At 35.4% G+C, this 18,413-nt stretch overlaps 1 protein-coding gene across 5 annotated transcripts in view; it reads left to right on the top strand.

The window, feature by feature from the left end:
- The window catches only part of CFAP44 (cilia and flagella associated protein 44), a 148,018-nt gene that overhangs the window by 66,628 nt on the left and 62,977 nt on the right, over positions 1–18,413 (top strand). For all 5 annotated transcript variants that reach the window (XM_057306749.1, XM_057306750.1, XM_048215189.2 and 2 more), the window contains 5 exons: positions 4,380–4,525; positions 5,114–5,384; positions 8,510–8,565; positions 8,725–8,887; positions 10,369–10,499. In XM_057306749.1, the coding sequence (XP_057162732.1) occupies positions 4,380–4,525; positions 5,114–5,384; positions 8,510–8,565; positions 8,725–8,887; positions 10,369–10,499 (767 nt within the window). The remainder of the gene's footprint in view (positions 1–4,379; positions 4,526–5,113; positions 5,385–8,509; positions 8,566–8,724; positions 8,888–10,368; positions 10,500–18,413) is intronic.

Consider the following 18,413-nt stretch of genomic DNA (forward strand, 5'->3'; position numbering starts at 1 on the left):
GCGGCCGCCCCAACCTTCAGCAACCAGCACCCTGATCAGTCAGCAGCCAGCAACGTTGAGGTGAGACCCTCCACCAGCAAAAAGATTAAGACTTGCCAAAAACTCAGATTATGGTTAGAAATTTGGGGCAATAAAGTAGTTTTAAATTAAGGTATGTACATTGTTTTCTTAGACATAATGCTATTACATACTTAATAGACTGTGGTATAGTGTAAACATAACTTTTATATGCACTGGGAAACCAAAAAATTCATTGATGCCCTTTATTACAATAGTAGCTTTATTGAGTTGGTCTGGAATTGAACCCACATTATCTCTGAGGTACGCCTGTAAATGAAAGCTTATCATTAATTCACAACCAAAAGATCTGGGTATCTTTGGCCAGGTCAGAACACTGACTATACGAGGATTGTTACTACAAGGAGTAACGAGGGTTAACTTCTCCCCTGTTCGACTTTTCCTAGAAACTCCTCGTTAGCAACTTCTTTTTTTTTTTTTTAATAATGATTTTTTATTATATTATGTTAGTCACCATACAGTACATCCCCGGTTTTCGATGTAAGGCTCGATGATTCATTAGTTGTGTATAACACCCAGTGCACCATGCAATATGTGCCCTCCTTACTACCCATCACCGGTCTATCCCATTCCCCCACCCCCTCCCCTCTGTAGCCCTCAGTTTGTTTCTCATAGTCCATAGTCTCTCATGCAACTTCTAAGGAGGCAAGCAGCAAGAAGGATAGAAAGTAGAGATGCTTTGTCTTTGTTTTATGAAACAATTGTTGATGGCTACTATTGCGTGGGGTTCAAGGGTGAAGTGGATAAATATGGTTCCTGCCCTCAGGAAGTTTCTTCATATCAGGAGGGAGGGAGGCCTGGAAGCAACTGTAATACAATGTGATAGAGTTCTAGTGTCCTTGAAACACAGGCAAAAATTGTTATATAAAAACACATGTAGCGCTTATTCTTAGGCTTGCCTGATAAATGTTATGTGAGACATACTTATCCTAGGTGTATTTGTTATCTGAAATTCATATTTAACTGGGCATCTTGTATTTTTATTTGCTAAATATGGGAATCTATTTATTCTATACCAGGCACCCTTCTAAGTGATTTACTAACCACTGTCTAAAATAAGTCCCTTATAATTTGCATGTTACATAAGAAGAAACCGAGGCATGGGGAGGTTAGGTAACTTATCCAGGGTCATATAACTAACGGGAGGTGGAACCAGGATCTGGACTTGGGCAGTCTGGGCCTAGAATCCATGCTTTTTACCATTAAGCTCCACCAGCACACAAGTTACAGAGGTAGTGACACTGACTCTGCTTGATGCGACTATTTGCCAGCTCTGTGCCTGCAACCAAGCAGACCGTGTGGAACACCATCTCCCTGTGAAGTCCTGACCGCAGTTCTCAAGTCCATGCTCACACTGCAGGCCCGTTCTACCGCCCAGCCCCGTTCACTCTGCCACTTGCTAAATTACTGATGTAATTCTTCCTCCCCTCAAACATGCTGCACCCTCCCTCACCTCTAACGCTAACCTCCTCTCACATTTCACTGAGAAAGTAAAATTTCCCTTGTCTTGTCTTAAATAGATCTAACACCCTGTGAGGATCCATACGAGTTTTGTCTGCTTTGCCTATTGTTCCGGTTGATGAGTGGTCTCCTGCAGCTGTCCAAGGACACTTTTCCCAAAGGCCTCTCGATCCCACCCCTCTCACTTCCTCCAGTACTTTATTCCTGCAGTAAACCACCTCGTCTCCTGTATCACCCACTTCCCTCTGTTCACTAAATTCTTATCAGCACATAAACACGTTCTAGTACTTAAAATTTTTCCTTAATCTCTCTTTCCTTCCCTTACACTACTCCTTTTAGAGGTGATCCTAGAGATCATAATATGCACCTTTAACTTCATGTAATTTGATACAAATTTATTCTCCTAATCTCAGAGAAAAAAAGATCTTAGAGCACTTAAATGTTAATGCCATGTATCCTTTCCCTCTCCATTGTCCTATCTTTTCTTTATATATATATATTAATTTTTTTTTGTATCTCCAAAAGGTATTTTACCAGTATTTTATATTGATATCATTTTGGTTTATCCTTTTTCTTGCTGTTAATTCCTTCTATATCTTTGTAGTTGCATCTTCTGCCTTAAATATATAATATATATTATATATTTAATGTAGGTCTGCTAGTGACAAATTCTCTGTTTTGAGGGCTTTGGGGGGTTCTTAAAATGTCTTCATTTTTCCTTTTTAAAAAATTATATTTTTGCTGGATATTTTGTTTTCAAACTTTGATATCTTTTAATCCTCTTTTGTCTTCCACTCTACCAGCTGTACCTTCTTACTGTTTCTTTGAAAACTAGTCTGTCTTTTTCTCTGGTTGCTTTTAAAATTTTGTGTTAAAGGGTGTAGTTTCTTCATATTTATCTTGCTTGTGTTCATAGCATTTCTTGAATCCCAACATAGTTTTATTCGGTTTTGGAAAATTCACAGCCATTATCTACCACAATATTGCTCTGGCCTCTCTTTTTGTTTCTTCTGGGATTTCAGTTTTATGTACGTTAACCTTTATCACTATGTCCCATATGTACTTTACACACACACACCAGCCTTTTTGGGGGGTATTTTCCATCCTTCTTTTCTTTCTCCTGCTTTGGTCTGACTACCTTATCTGCTCTCTGTTGCAGCTTCATAACTCTAGCTGTGTCTAGTTGCTTTCAAACTCATCTCTTGAATTTGTAATTTGTCATTTTACTTGTCAGTTCTAGAATTTTATTTTTTCCATTATTGTATTTCTTTTTATAGATTCCAGATGACTTCTTAAATTTTCATTTGGCTTCAAATTCCTTAAATATATCAATATTGGTTATTCAAAGTCCATTTTGTAAATATCTCAATCAATGTCTTATTACTTTGATCTGCTTGTCTTTTTTAAATTAAATTCAATTTGGTTAATATATAGTGTATTATTAGTTTCAGGGAGAGAATTTAATGATTCATCAGTTGCACATAACACCCAGCGCTCATTACATCAATTGCCCTCCTTAATGTCCATCACCCACCTCCCCTCCAGCAACCCTCAATTTGTTTCCTATAGTCAAGAGTCTCTTATGGTTTGCCTCCCTCTCTGTTTTCATCTTATTTTACTTTCCTTCCCTTCCCCTATGTTCATCTGTTTTGTTTCTTAAATTCCACATACGAGTGAAATCATATGGTATTTGTCTTTCTCTGACTGACTCATTTCACTTAGCATAGTACCCTCTACTTCCATCCACAACATTGCAAATGTAAAGATTTCTTTTTTTTTTTAATGGGTATTATTCCATTGTATATATACACCACATCTTCTTTATCCATTCATCTGTCGATGGACATCTGGGCTCTTTCCATATTTTGGCTATTGTGAACATTGCTGCTGTAAACATTGGGGTGCATGTGCCCCTTCGAATCATTATGTTTGTGTCCTTTGGATAAATCCCTAGTAGTGCACTTGCTGGATCTTAGGCTGGCTCTATTTTTAACCTTTTGTGGAGCCTCCATACTGTCTTCAGGGTGTCTGCACCAGTTTGCATTCCCACTATAATCTTGTTTGTCTTTTGATTTTCAGTCAAGCCTTGTCTTAGCTAGTATGCCTAGTTTTTTTTTTTTAATTGAATAATTGACCTTGTATGTGAAAAACTGTATCATTAGCTTGGGAATCTGTATGTTGCCGTTGTCTCCTGGAAATTTATTTTTGGTTCTGGAACGCAGCTAGAAATCCTAGATCACTTTCATCTCGTCAGTGATTGAGACTCACACATGTAATGTATAGTGTTCCAGGGTTGCAATGGAAAGCCCACTGGAAGGTGTGTTTACTGTGGCTCCTTCTCCTTGGAGGACCCTGAAATTTCTCTCCCTCTTTCTAAGCCCATGAGACAACAGATTGCTCTGCTGAGCTTCTAAGCCTCTCAGCTGCCACTTCCAGAACTGCCAGTTGCTGGAGAGAGAAGAGCAATGCCCTAGACTCAAAACCAGTTCGAACACCATGACCTACAAAACTCTATTACTGAATACTAAATGCAGAATAATACCTGAAATAAAATGGAATTCAGTAGATAGTCAGAAGTGGTATCACTCTTGTACTGACTTTTAAGTGGAAAGCAAATTATTGTAAAGTGTCTTATTACTATATAATCGTATAGTTGCATATAAATAGACAATGGAGATACTTTATAAAACCTTATCTATAATCATAGAAATCATATCAAAATAGATGTTTTATGACATCTATTTTAGGTTTTAAAATATGAAATAATATAAAAATCCTCATGTGGTCATAGGTATCTTATATTCAAATACTACCTTCTATGTTATTTATCTCTTTTCCAGGGTGGTTATGATGCTGGTTTTCTATATCACTGTGAATTCCCCCTGTCTGACAAAAGTAGTGCTATCACAAAAAAGAAAGATGAACCTTTTGATTTTCGTCTTCTTGAAGATACAGAGGATAATCCCATCCAAACTATCACTTTCAGGTGAACTGAATTTCAGAAAGCCCTAAAAAAACCATATCCCATTTATGTCCATGTTGTTGTCCATCATGAATATTGTTCATTTCAAAATCTGTCCAAATGGAGGGGTACTCAAATGTTTTCTAGTTAAATACATTGAATGAATAAATAGAATCAAAGCTGATTCTAAAACTATAGTTCAAGTCCCTTTATGAAATATTCTGTCAGAATTTGTTTTTCACACAATTGGTTTGTAGGGATTTACTCAGGAGGATGTTACTGCATGGTCAAATAATGAAGGTTCAGTGTTGCAATGATTCTGGAGAAATCACAAATTGAATCAATAGTCCTTTAATAATTGAGAAGCATATATGCCAGTCATTCTTTTGAAGATCAAATATAATAGCTCCAAATTTCAAATTGGCTTTTCTTCCCCTTCTACCCTTTTGTATGCGTTTGCTAGAGCTGCCATAGTTCGTTAGGGCTTCAAAATATGAATGGGGGGATACAATGTAGCCCATAACATCTTTGTTATTCAAGTTTAGCTGTTTGTCAATTAATTTAAAATTAAACATTTTCAGATTAACATGAAGAACAATTTATGTTTCATAGTATTCACCAAGATATGATGTTTTGTGGAATGCAAAATGGAGCAATCCGAGTCTATATCCTAAATCAGGATAATCCTTCACTGATGAATATAGAGGACTACTGGCACTTCAATATCCATGACAATAATTATGGATGTATTAAAGGCATCTCTACCAGTTTTGATGACCGTTTCTTGGTGACTACTGGAGCAGATAGTAATATCTTTGTTTTTACCATTTTTTCTGAATTTGAGCTAAAGAAAGACATCAGAGCCAAAGTGCCATCTCCCAGGGTATGTAACTAATAACAATGATAAACAAATATTTTGAAATAGTGATGTCAAAATTACTCATTCTTTAATAACTGAAAACTCTTTAGACACATTTACCTTATAGTCTAGTCTTGTTATTAGTATAATAATTTTGACTTTCTGGTGCCTCTATTATTAAATATTAAAGTTATTGAATTCCCCTATAACACTAAAGGTACAGAATTCCCCAAATTAAAAAGACTGGGTCATTTTTTCTATATCACTTTCTTGATTAAAATTTGTTTTCAAAATGTACAACCTTTTCATCTATTTTGCTTTTCATTCACTTATTAAAGGGGCCTATATGGGAAGTATACCATAATTTGTGTGTTTGAAAAGGGTTGTAAAACTATTAGTCTTTAGTATTAGAATATGACAACGTGGATCATGACCAAAGATTGAGTTAAATTATTCTATTCTTAGGCAGAATGTATTATTGGATTTGTAATGAAGATTGAGGGTTCAGATCCCCAAATTATATCCATTTGCCCTACCTCAAGACCTGAATTTTCTATTATCAAAGTAGTTCCTTTGGTAAAAAATCACTAATAACCATTAGAATTGCTCCTAAAAAAAAAAAAAAAAAAAACGAAGAAGGAATAGTATTTAAAAGACCATAGTTGGGGCACCTGGGTGGCTCAGTCGTTAAGCATCTGCCTTTGGCTCAGGGCGTGATCCTGGAGTTCTGGGATCAAGCCCCACATCAGGCTCCTCCACTGGGAGCCTGCTTCTTCCTCTCCCACTCCCCGTGCCTGTGTTCTCTCTCTCGCTGGCTGTCTCTCTCTCTAATAAATAAATAAAATCTTTAAAAAAAAAAACAACAATAGTTAAAACTCCTGTGAACACATTGATATTCCGTTTAATAGGTAGCCAACTTTAAAAGAAAATACAAAAAAGGTAGGGCAGATTTGAGCAGGTAAATTTTCATTTCTATTAATACAAGCAAAATTAGGAGAATGGACTGTTGTTTAAAGAGCTCCAGCTCAGGAAGAATTACAGAAGTGGAAAGTGTATGAACAAGTAAATCTTTTTCTTTCTACCTAGTGCCAGCTCTCTCTATGGAGATCTATATTGGACAGAAGAAATCCATTTCACATTTGTATAATAGCTTCCTTTTATTTATGAATTCCATCAGTATTTTTTATTTCACTGATATGGACTCTGCTTTTAGGAAGACAAAATCAGAAAGAACTGAATGGAGTACTCAGCTCTGCATAGGTCTAAGGTTCTTACTTTAGAATCCACTGGGAAGGCCTTAAAAGTACAGATGCCTGAGCCCCAGCCAGGAGCAATTAAATCAGAATATCTGAAAGGCCAAGGTATTGTATCAAAATACAAAAGATATTTTGTAAAATATCTTGCCCTCTTCCCCGATCTCAGCCCCCATGATTCTAAGGTGCAACCAAAATTGAGAACAATTGGTTTTCTGTATTTTGGCACAGTTGGTAGCAACTCTGTTTAACTCAAATTTATTGTAAACAGCTGAGGCCAAGAGATAGTTGGCTGGGTATCCTGGAGATCACACTACTAATGGAAAACCAGGGGCTTGGCTCTGGGCAATAAAAGAATAAAAAAAATAAAATTCAGTCAAGTTATGTCCTAAGTGATTAATAGTAATTACAATGTATCAGCCATCAATGTCTCTTATACCCGTCAAATCTTATGACTTCACTTTTGCTGAAGTTCTAAACTTTGGGGTACCTGGCTGGTTCAGTCAGTAGAGCATGCGACTCTTGATCCCCAGATTGTGAGTTTGAGCCCCACGTTGGGTGTAGAGATTACTTAATTAAAAACCTTAAAAAAAAAAAAAGCTCTAAACCTTACCTTACACAAAAATATGTAGATTTACATTTCATATGTATAAAGACTAGTACTGTAATAATATAATTTGGTTAAAAGAGAGTCCTTATTTCTTTTTCTATTATGCTATATTAGTTACTGTACAGTACATCATTAGTTTTTGGTGTAATGTTCCATGATTCATTGTTTGCATATAACACCCAGTGCTTCATGCAATATGCGCCCTCCTTAATACCCATTACTGGGCTAAGCCATCCCTCCACCCCCTCCCCTCTGAAACCCTGAGTTTGTTTCCGGAAGCCATAGTCTTTCATGGTTCATCTCCCCCTCTGATTTCCCCCCCTTCATTTTTCCCATCCTTCTCCTGGTGTCCTCCATGCTATTCCTTATGTTCCCCATGTAAGTGAAACCATAGATAATTGTCTTTCTCTGCTTGACTTATTTCACTTAGCATAGTCCCCTCCAGTTCTGAGTCCTTATTTCTTCACAGTGAATGACAACAAACCAGGGACCTATCTGTTATGAAAAAGAATAGAGAACAAACAAATTCAATTTTACTCAGGAACTGATTAGCTACCAACCTCAGACTTCCATTTCTTTCACTGGATTATAACTCTCCTTCCTTAAATTTTATAGTATAGCACCTGAATAAACAAAGTGCTTTGAAGTGATTTACTTCATAGTTCCCTTAAACTAATTTCCTTTCTAAAAGAAGATTCATATTTCTGAGTTCATCTTTCTTTCTCAAGGAGGGGAACTATATTATTCTGTGCATGTCTCACTGTATGTCTTTTCTTTAATAAGGTCAAATGAAATGCATAAAGTTTTAAAAAAATATTGTATGTCAACCTTAGTCAAATAAAAGAATTTTAATTTAAAAAATATATATTTTAATATTTTCCTGTATACACGTAAAGTATTTGGGGAGAATTATGCATATATTAAAGGGGATAAGCTAAAAAACAGCATTTTAAAACAAATGACCTAGAAATTTTGTGTGTATTCTTTGTTAATAATGCATAATATTAACAATTCACATTTTGGAGGGGAATTATAGTGATATTAACATTTGGCATACACATTAGTTTTCAAGACTTTTTCTACCTACTTCTTTAAAGCAGAAACAAATAAGTTTAATCAATTGCAATTTCCCCCATAGTTTTCCCTAGTTTATTTCTTGTGAAAATACTTTGCAGACTTATAATTATTAGAAATTGGTAGAGGGAAAAAACTCAGTTTACTTCGTATCAGATATTTTAAGAGAAATATGCAATTTAAAAGGTTAACCATTTCTCCCCTTTCTACAGTTTGGAATTGAAACAGAGCCAATTCCAGAAGATATTGAAGATCCCAAAGCCTATAGGTATGGGAATTTTTGATAAATACTTACTAGCCCTGAGCTGTTGCAAAATGGCATTTTCTGGAAGTTGACCAAGCCAAAAGAATTTCCAAATTATTGAGTCCTCATTTCCTCTTTATGCCGTTTCTATATCTCATTATCCTTTTCAATTTCTGTTTTCAGTATTGAGAATGCTAGAAGAAAAAGAGAACATGACAAGTTAATGAAAGAAGTGGAAGAAATAAAGGCTGGGAAGAGAGAAAAACTCAAAGCTTTGAGGAATGAGTTTTGGAAACTTCTAGAAATGAATCAAGGATTGCCAAAGCATATGCAGTTTAAGCAAACAGTAAGCCTAAAATAAATTTGACTTTAATTTTTAACATACACAATTTTTTGGATCAAGACTATTTTGCTGATAAATTAGGAATACTTAAAATCATTTTTAAGCTTCCCCTTATCTGGCCAGTGTGTTGGCAGCAGCTAAAATACTGTAGAATTTGACACCCAACTTGGTTTGGATACAGAAGAGCCTCCTTACATAACACGAAGTTTACTTCCAGATTTAGCTACCTCACTTTTTTTGGGGGGGGGGGATAAACAAAGTAAGATATAAATGCAGGTTTAAATCTGGTTATCAAAACTTATTATACCTAGCCAAGATATCCAACCATTGTGTAGGTACACATATATTTTGATTCTCTGTGATTCTATTTCTATAATTCACCACATCTATTGAAAAGACAGTAACTGATAGGTCCACAAAGTTCTTAAAAGATGACTTAGTATAGTTGAAGCTATGGGGACAACCAACAAATTGTTCAAGCTAATTTTGTATTAATTTTTTTTTCTTTTATGACTTATTACAAAGCCCCATTTACCTGCTAGTGATTTTCTTTTCATTGTGTACTTCCTCCTAAGTGGAATTGCTGTCAAGAACCTAATCAAATAAAAAGCCAGAATTTATCATCCTGACTATACCTATAATTTTAAAGGCACCTAGCCAATTCCATATGAAAAATGCTCTGGTGAAATAATAATGGATAATTCATATTGGTTAAAAGACCAACCCAGAATGGTTAACAGATATTTATGCTATTTTACTAAGAAAAAGCTTGACATTTATGGAATATGGGTAACATAATTCAAAATAAAGAACACCTGAGGTGAGTTCTGCAGCTAAGCATTTTATATATATCATGACTTAAAACAGAAACACCCCTGCAAAGATTAATTACTACTTACAACTTAGTCTGAAGGTGGGCTCTGATATTTTTCTAAGAGTAAAGGAAAAATAAAATTATCCCCTAAGTATCCTTATGGGAAAAATGGCCCCCTTGGTGAAGGACATCCAGCTAGAACTTGGTAACCTCAAAAAGACACCAAAGACTTAGCTGTCTTTCCTGGGTGGGGTCACATGGGAAGGCATGCCACGAACATCTGTCCTGTGCCTAGCTGGTTATGTGCCAGTAGTTGCTCTGGGGTGGTGGAAGTGTTTTCTTGTTGTTTTTTGTTTGTTTGTTTGTTTTTTAACTCTACACTCTCCAAATATTCTGTTATTCATTGGTTTTATTGTGGGAAAATCTTTTAATATATAACCTTATTTGCAGTATTATTAATTATTTCTGAGAACTTTTCTCCATATTTTGTAGAAATAAAATTGTAAGTAACTTTTTTCTAGAACAGAGAGAGTTTGTGATATTCGGAAGAGAATTATAATGCAAAATGAAATTGAGTACAAAACTTAATCTGTATCTGTGTATGAAATAGGATTGATAATGTATATTGATAAAAATACCCATTTTGATGAACAAATCTACTTATTTGCAGGATTTTGATATAGATTCCAAAATTCGTGCTGAGATTGGCAGGAAAACAGCTTTTAAAATTCAACAAGTGGAAAAAGAATTAGCTTGGGAAAAAGAGAAACATCAACTTGGCCTCATGAAACTACAGAATAGGTAAGATCCATATTTCCTGCAAGTTAAGAGAACATATATATATATGAATGATGTTGTTCACAGTGACTTAATCAAAGTAGTCTGGTAAGAGGTGTCCTAGAGTACCTACTAGCTCTTGAAATCTCAAGGGATCCTCTTGTCAATGCTACTGATATCTTCTTGAGCTTTCTGAGAAATTTAAATCTGGGCAATTTAGCAATTAGATTTTTTGGAGCGCCAGGGTAAGCATCTGACTCTTGATTTCAGCTCAGGTCATGATCTCAGGGTCATGAGATCAAGCCCTGTGTTGGGCTCCATGCTGGGCATGGAGCCTGCTTGAGATTCTCTCTCTCTTTCTCTCTCTGCTCCTCACCTCCTGCTCTCTCTCTCGCTCTCTCTCTTAAAAAAAAATTTTTTTTCAACTCAACACCCAAAAAATGATTTAAAAATGGGCAGAAGACATGAACAGACATTTCTCCAAAGACAACATCCAGATGGCCAACGGACACATGAAAAGATGCTCAACATCTCTCATCAACAGGGAAATTCAAATAAAAAGTGTAATGGGGTATTACCTCATACCTGTCAGAATGGCTAAAATCGAAAACACAAGAAACAACAAGTGTTGATGATGATGTGGAGAAAAATGAACCTTCGTGCACTGTTGAGTATGCAAACTGATGCAGCCATTGTGGAAAGCAGAATGGCTGTTCCTCAAAAAGTTAAAGATAGTACTACCTCATGATCCAGTAATCATGCTACTGGATATTTACCCAAAAAATACAAAAACACTAATTCAGAGGGATACATGCACCCCTATGTTTATAGCAGCATTTTTTACAATAGCCAAATTATGGAAGCAGCTCAAGTGTCCATGGATAGATGAATGGATAAAGAAGATGTGGTATATGTATACAATGGAATATTCAGCAGTAAAGAATGAAATCTTGCCATTTGAAATGACATGGATGGACTAGAGAGAAATGCTAAGCAAATAAGCAGAGGAAGACAAATATCATGATTTCACTTGTGGAATTTAAGAAATAAAACAAATAATCAAAGGGAAAAAACAGAGAGAGACAAACCAGGTAATAGACTCAGCTATAGCGAATGAACTGATGGTTACCAGAGAGGAGGTGGATGGAAGGATGGGTGAGACACGTGATGGGGATTAAGGAGTGCACTTGTGTTGAGCACCGGATGATGTATGGTGTGTTGAAATCACTTACATTGTACACCTAAAACTAATAGAACACTGTATTAATTATATTGGCATTAAAATTTTAAAAAACAGTACAAAAATTTTTTTAATTAAAAATTAGATTTTTTTATAAACCAAATTATGTAATAAACATTAATTTTCTGTTTTTGGCAAGTTATTTATTTTATATCTAGTTAACACATGAGCATGTATATCTTTAAAAAATAAAAAGCTAGAATCAAAAGACTTATAATGAAAGACCTCTTTCTGTCCAATCTCTCTTATGTACCAATAGGACTCCCCATGAGGAAATTGCTTTTTTTTTTTTTTTTACCTTTTTGTGGTGTAATTTACATTCAGTAAAATGTGTAAATTTTAACTGAACAGCTTGATAAATTTTTACAGTTATATATCACATACATCCACTACCCAGATTAAGAACAGTTATAGCACTCCAAAAAGTTCCCTTGTGGCCCCCTCCCAGTAAATATAAACTCCCCAGAGATGAATGTTTATCCCATTAGTTTTATCTGTGAACTTCATCATACAAATTGAATGTTGTAGCATGAACTCTTTTATACTTGGCTTCTTTTACTTAGCATCCTACCTAAGATTATCTGTGTTGTTGCAGGTAACAGTACTTTATTCTTTTCATTGTTTTGTAATAGTCTTCTATGCTGATACCATGTTTTATTTATTCGTTCTACTGTTGATGGATATTTGAGTTGTTTCTATTTTTTGGCTATGATGAATAATGCTGCTATGACCATTCCTGTGCATGTTTTTTGGTGGACATAAGAACTTATTTGTTTGCTTTATAACCAGGAATGGAACTGCTGGGTTATATGCATGTTTGGCTTTACTAGACACTGCCAAACAGTTTTCCAGAAATGGTTCAGCCAATTTATACCATGACCATCAGTGTACGAGAATTCTAATTGATCCCCATTGTATTAGCTTCCTAAAGCTTCCATAACAAAATACAACAGACTGGTTGGCTTAAAATAACAGACAAAAGTTCTGGAGGCTGGAAGTTCAAAATCAAAGTATTGGTTGAGTTGGGGGTTGGTTGGTTTTTTTTTTTTTTTTTTGAGGGGAGATATGTTTTTATTTATTTACGACCTATTGATTCAACAATTCTATGCATTACTTAGTACTCACCACATTAAGTGTAGTCGACATAGATTATTACCATCTTATTGTCTATATTCCCTGTGCTATAATTTTCATCTCCACGACTTCTTTATTTTGTAATTGAAAGTTTGTTAGGGGCACCTGGGTGGCTCAGTCGGTAAGCGTCTGCCTTCAGCTCAGGGTGTGATCCCAGAGTCCTGGGATTGAGCCCGCATCGGGCTCCCTGTTCTACTGGGAGCCTGCTTATTCCTCTCCCACTCCCCCTGCCTGTGTTCCCTCTCTTGCTGGCTGTCTCTCTCTCTCTGTCAAATAAATAAATAAAATCTTTAAAAAAAAGTTTGTTAATCTTCTTTTTTCTTTTTTAATATTTTGGGTTGCTTCCATATCTTGGCTATTATAAATAAAACTGCAATAAGCCTAGGGGTGCATATATCTTTTCAAATTAGTGTTTTTGTTTTCTTTGGGTAGATAGCCAGTACTGGAATTACTGGGTCATATGGTATTTCTATTGTTCATTTTTTGATGAACTTCCATACTGTTTTCCACAGTGGTTACACCAATTTATATTCCCACCAATAGTGTATGAAGGTTCCTTTCTTTCCCCCACATCCTCACGAACACTTGTTATTAATGCTAGCCATTCTGACAGGTATGGGGTGATTTTTCTTTGTGGTTTTGATTTGTATTTCCCTAGTGATTAGTGATGTTGAGCATCTTTTCATGTGTCTATTGGACATTCTGTGTGTATTCTTTGAGAAAATATCTATTCAGGTCCTCTGCCTTTTATTTATTTATTTATTTTTGAAGTAAGCTCTATGCCCAACTTGGGTCTTGAACTCATGACCCTGAGATCAGGAGTCACATGCTCTACCAACTGAGTCAGCCAGGTCCTCTATCCTTTGCCCACTTACAAACTGGATTTTTGGGGTTTTTTGGTGTTGTATAAATTCCTTATATATTTTGGATGTTAACTCCTTGTTGGATATATCATGTGCAGATGTCTTCTCTCATTCACTGGGTTGCCTTTATGTTTTGTTGATTGTTTCCTTTGCTGTGCAAAAGCTTTTTATTTTGATGTAGTCCTAACAGTTTATTTTTGCTTTTGTTTCCCTTGCCCAAAGAGACCTATCCATAAATATGTTGCTAAGAATATAAGGGTGATATCCAAGAGATTACTACCTAAGTTTTCTTTTAGGAGTTTTATGGTTTTAGGTCTCACATTTAGGTCTGTAATCCATTTTGAGTTTATTTTTGTGTATGGTGTTAAAAAATGGTTTAGTTTTGGGGCTCCTGGGTGGCTCAGTCATTAAGTGTCTGCCTTCAGCTCAGGGTGTGATCCCAGAGTCCTGGGATCGAGCCCCACATCAGACTCCACCGCTGGGAGCCTGCTTCTTCCTCTCCCACTCCCCCTGCCTTCCTTCTCTCTCTGGCTGTGTCTCTCTCCGTCAAATAAATAAATAAAATCTTTTTAAAAAAATGGTTTAGTTTCATTCTTTTACATGTAACTGTCCAGTTTTCCCCACACCATTTGTTGAACAGACTCTTTTTTCCCATGTGTATTCTTGTCTCCTTTGTTGTAGATTAATTGACCTTATAAGCATGGGTTTATTTCTGGGCTTTCCATTCTGTTCCATTGATCTATGTGTCTGTTTTTGTGCCAGTACCATACTGTTTTAATTACTACAGCTTTGTAGCATATCACGAAATCTGGGATTGTTCTATCTCCAGCTCTGTTGTTTTTCTTAACAAAGGTCTTTGTGGTTCTGTATAAAATTTAGGATTGATTGTTCTGTGAAAAATGCTATTTATTAGTTTCTTCAGAGACCTGGGAAGGAGAATCTGCTTCATGACTCTCTGAGCTTCTGGTGTTTTGCCAATAATCTTTGGTATTCATTCCTTCCTGTAGATGCATTATTCCAAATCTGCCTTCAAGTGGTGTTCTGTGTTTTTTTTTTTCCACTTAATCTTCTCTCTCTGCATGTCCAAGTTCCCACTTTTTATAAGCACACCAGTAACATTGGATTAGGACCACTCTAATCTCATCTTAACTTGATTACCTCTGTCAAGACCCTATTTCCAGATAAGGTCACACTCTGAGATACTGGGAGATTTCAAAGTATCTTTCTGAGTGGATACAATTCAACCCATAACACTCATGCTTGTCATCACTTGATATTGTCATTTCTTTAAATTTTAGCCATTCTATAGTAGTATCTCAGTGTGATTTAAATTAGCGTTTTCCTGATGAGTGGTGATTTTAGCCCCTTTTCTTATACTTATTGGTTATTTGTGTATTTTCTTTTCTTAGGCGTTCAAGTTCTTTGTTCATTTTTAAAATTGGGCTGTAAGAGTTATTCATATCTTCTAGATAGGAATCTTTTGTAGATATATGACACATGTATTTGTGATACATATATAAATGTGTGTGTGTGTGTGTGCGTGCGCATGCATGTAAAATATCTTCTAATCTGTGGCTTGCCTTTTCATTCTCTTAATGGTGTCTTTTTTTGAGCAGAAGTTTTTAACTTTAATAAAGTTTATTTTATCATTTTTCTTTTTATGGTTCATGCTTTTATGTTGTAGTTAAGGAACCCACGCTTGTTTCCAATTCATGAAATAATTCTGTTTTATTCTAGAAGCTCAATTTTTTAAAAAAAGATTTTATTTATTTATTTGACAGAGAGAGAGTGAGAGAACACAAGCAGGGGGAGCAGCAGATGGAGAGGGAGAAGCAGGCTCCCTCCTGAGCAGGGAGCCCAACAGGGGGCTCAATCCCAAGACCCTGAGATCACGACCTGGGTCAAAGGCAGATGCTTAACCCACTGAGCCACCTAGGTGCCCCTAGAAGCTCTATTGTTTTACCATTATCTGTATTGGCTTTTTGGGATGGTGTAAGATGGAGATCATGTGTCATTTGTTTCTAAATGGATATCCAATTGACTAAGTATCATTTGTTGAAAAGACCATCCTTTTCTCATTAGATTGTAGTGGTAGTTTTGTCATAAACAAAGTAGCTATACACACACACACACATAAGTGTGTGTGTAAATATGTAGGTGTTTGTATATATTCATTATATACACAATATATGTAAATGTAATTATATACGCATATATATTTATATATATATTTATATACATATATATATATATATGTATTTCTGAACCCTTCATACTATTCCATTGGCCTGTCTGTCTGTACTAGTATAACACTATTTTAATTATTCTTGATGTCTGATCTTGTAAATCCTCTGGCTTTGTTCTTCATCTTCAGTATTGCATAGGTCTTTTGCAACTTGTCAATTTTCATCAAAAAACCTGTTAAAATTTTGACTGGAATTACACTGAATCTATAGATCAACTTTGACATAATAGATTTTAAAAATAAATATTGAGTATTTTAATCCATAAATATGATGGATCTTAAAGAGAATCCACTTTTAATATCTCTTCTAGTGGTTATAACCATACATCTAAATAATGTATTTGTATGAATTTATTAATCATTATTTATTGATTTCCTAGTATCATAAGTAAGGATTTTGTTCACTTTAATGTGCTCCCACTTTTCTCTATTTCCTGAACATATAAAATATATTATAATAACTGCTTTAATGTGCTTGTGTGCTAGTTATATCATCTGTGTTTTCTGGGTCTATTTCTGTTAGTTGAAAATTTTTTCTTTATTTTGGGTTGTATTTTTCTGTTTCTTTGCCTGCCTGAAAAATTTTGATTGGATGCCAGACATTATGAATTTCATATTGTGGGTGCTGGGTATTTTTTTGTTACTTTTAAATATTCTTGAGTCTTATTTTGGGAGTCAGTTAAGTTCATTGGAAATAGTCTGAGTTTTTGAGGCTTGCTTTTAATCTGTGTTAGGCAGATTAAGTCAAGGCTGCCTTTAGTCTGGAGCTTATTTTTCCTCACTACTAAGATAAAAACCTTCTGAGTACTCTATCCTATGTCCTGTGTATTATGTGGCTTGTGTGAACACAATCTATCCCAACCTGTGTGAGGCCTGGGGATTATTCTGCCTGTTCTCTTCTGGTGATTCTTTCCCCAGCTTCAGGTAGACTCATCACATGCATGCAGTGATCAATAATCACCTGAAGCCTGGAAGAGAGATCTTCAGAGATCTCCTCCTATGCAGCAGTTTCCTCTCTGGTACTCTGGTCTGTGACTCATGGTACTTGTTACCTGATAGTAATACCTGAATATTTGAATCTGGAATTATATCTAGATGACTACCTGCCAAGAGATGAAAGTAGCTAAGAAGTTCTCAGGAAGAACCTTCAATATAATATATCCTATGTTTGGCTTTAATAAATATGCATACTATATTTGTGAATGTATATATATGGTACATATGAATCTTAAACTAATGAGGTTCATTGTCTCAGCCTGCCTACTTCTTTCATTTGTTTGAGTATATGGTTTTTGTACTCCGTTGGAGCAGGTGGTTTTTGGTGAGGCCAGGAGCCTCTGTTCCCAGGATCGAGCACACATGCAGTTGCTATCTTTAGGACCTTGTATCTCCCCAGAAGCTGTCAGAACAGGGAATATGTACCCACCACTCTAGGACCCAATTTGCCCATCATCCCCCTTGTCAGGTGGAACCTCTTCCCCAATCTTCTTGCCTTCAAGTACTTGCTTCCTTAATTCCCTGCTTTCCCTCCCTGTCCAGGCTGCACCCTCCTCAACTTTGTGTCTTCACTAAACGTAGGGGAGGAAATAAGTTACCTTGCTATCTGATTGGAATGGGGGAGAGAATAAAATTGTACCACTGGGTACTACCAGTGTTTTCATCTCCACCAATCTAATAGATCAAATATGATAAATCTTGCTTGGATAATTTGCTTTTTTCTGATTATTGGTGAAGTTAAGCATTTCTTTTCATATGTTTGTAGTTCATTGATATTCTTCTGAGCATTTCTTTTCATACATTTATAGCTCATTTATATTTAATATTCTGAGAAAGAGTCCTTGTTCATTTTCCTTTGAGTTCTATTTTTCCCCTTAGTTTTATTCACTATTTCTGTAAGTATTTTTTAAAATTTTACATATTGGAAACATTTTCTTGTACTCCGTCATTTGCCTTAAACTTTGTTCATGTTTTTCTAACTATGCAGAAGTTTTAAATTTTGATGGGACCAAAGCTATCCATATTTTCCTTCATGTTTTCTGTGTTTTATGAAAAGACTAAAATTTACAACAAAACTCTAGCAGACAAGAAGATAAGGAGAATAAGTTTTATAGTGATGAGAAAGATACTATGCTATAAGAGAAAAGGGAAAATTAGAAATAGCAAGCCATTTTAAAAGAAGAAATAGAGTTCAAAGGATTAGATTAAAAAATAGTAAGGCAGAAAACTAAGAACAATTGCTATATACATAAATAAGTTAAATTCTAAAATTAAAAGATTTGGGGAATAATCATGTACCAGTGCCAAAAAATAGCAATGATTACCATTAATTGATAAAGAACAAATTCGTGTGGGCTATAAAAGAAAAGTGAACTAGATGGTAATAACCCTGAGTTTAATATTTTTGTAGAGGCAAATGGGTAATATATGAGCTGTGTGTGTATGTATAATAGGTGGAT

The sequence above is a fragment of the Ursus arctos genome, unplaced genomic scaffold (assembly GCF_023065955.2).
Source record: "Ursus arctos isolate Adak ecotype North America unplaced genomic scaffold, UrsArc2.0 scaffold_4, whole genome shotgun sequence".
Classification (NCBI taxonomy): Eukaryota; Metazoa; Chordata; class Mammalia; order Carnivora; family Ursidae; genus Ursus; species Ursus arctos.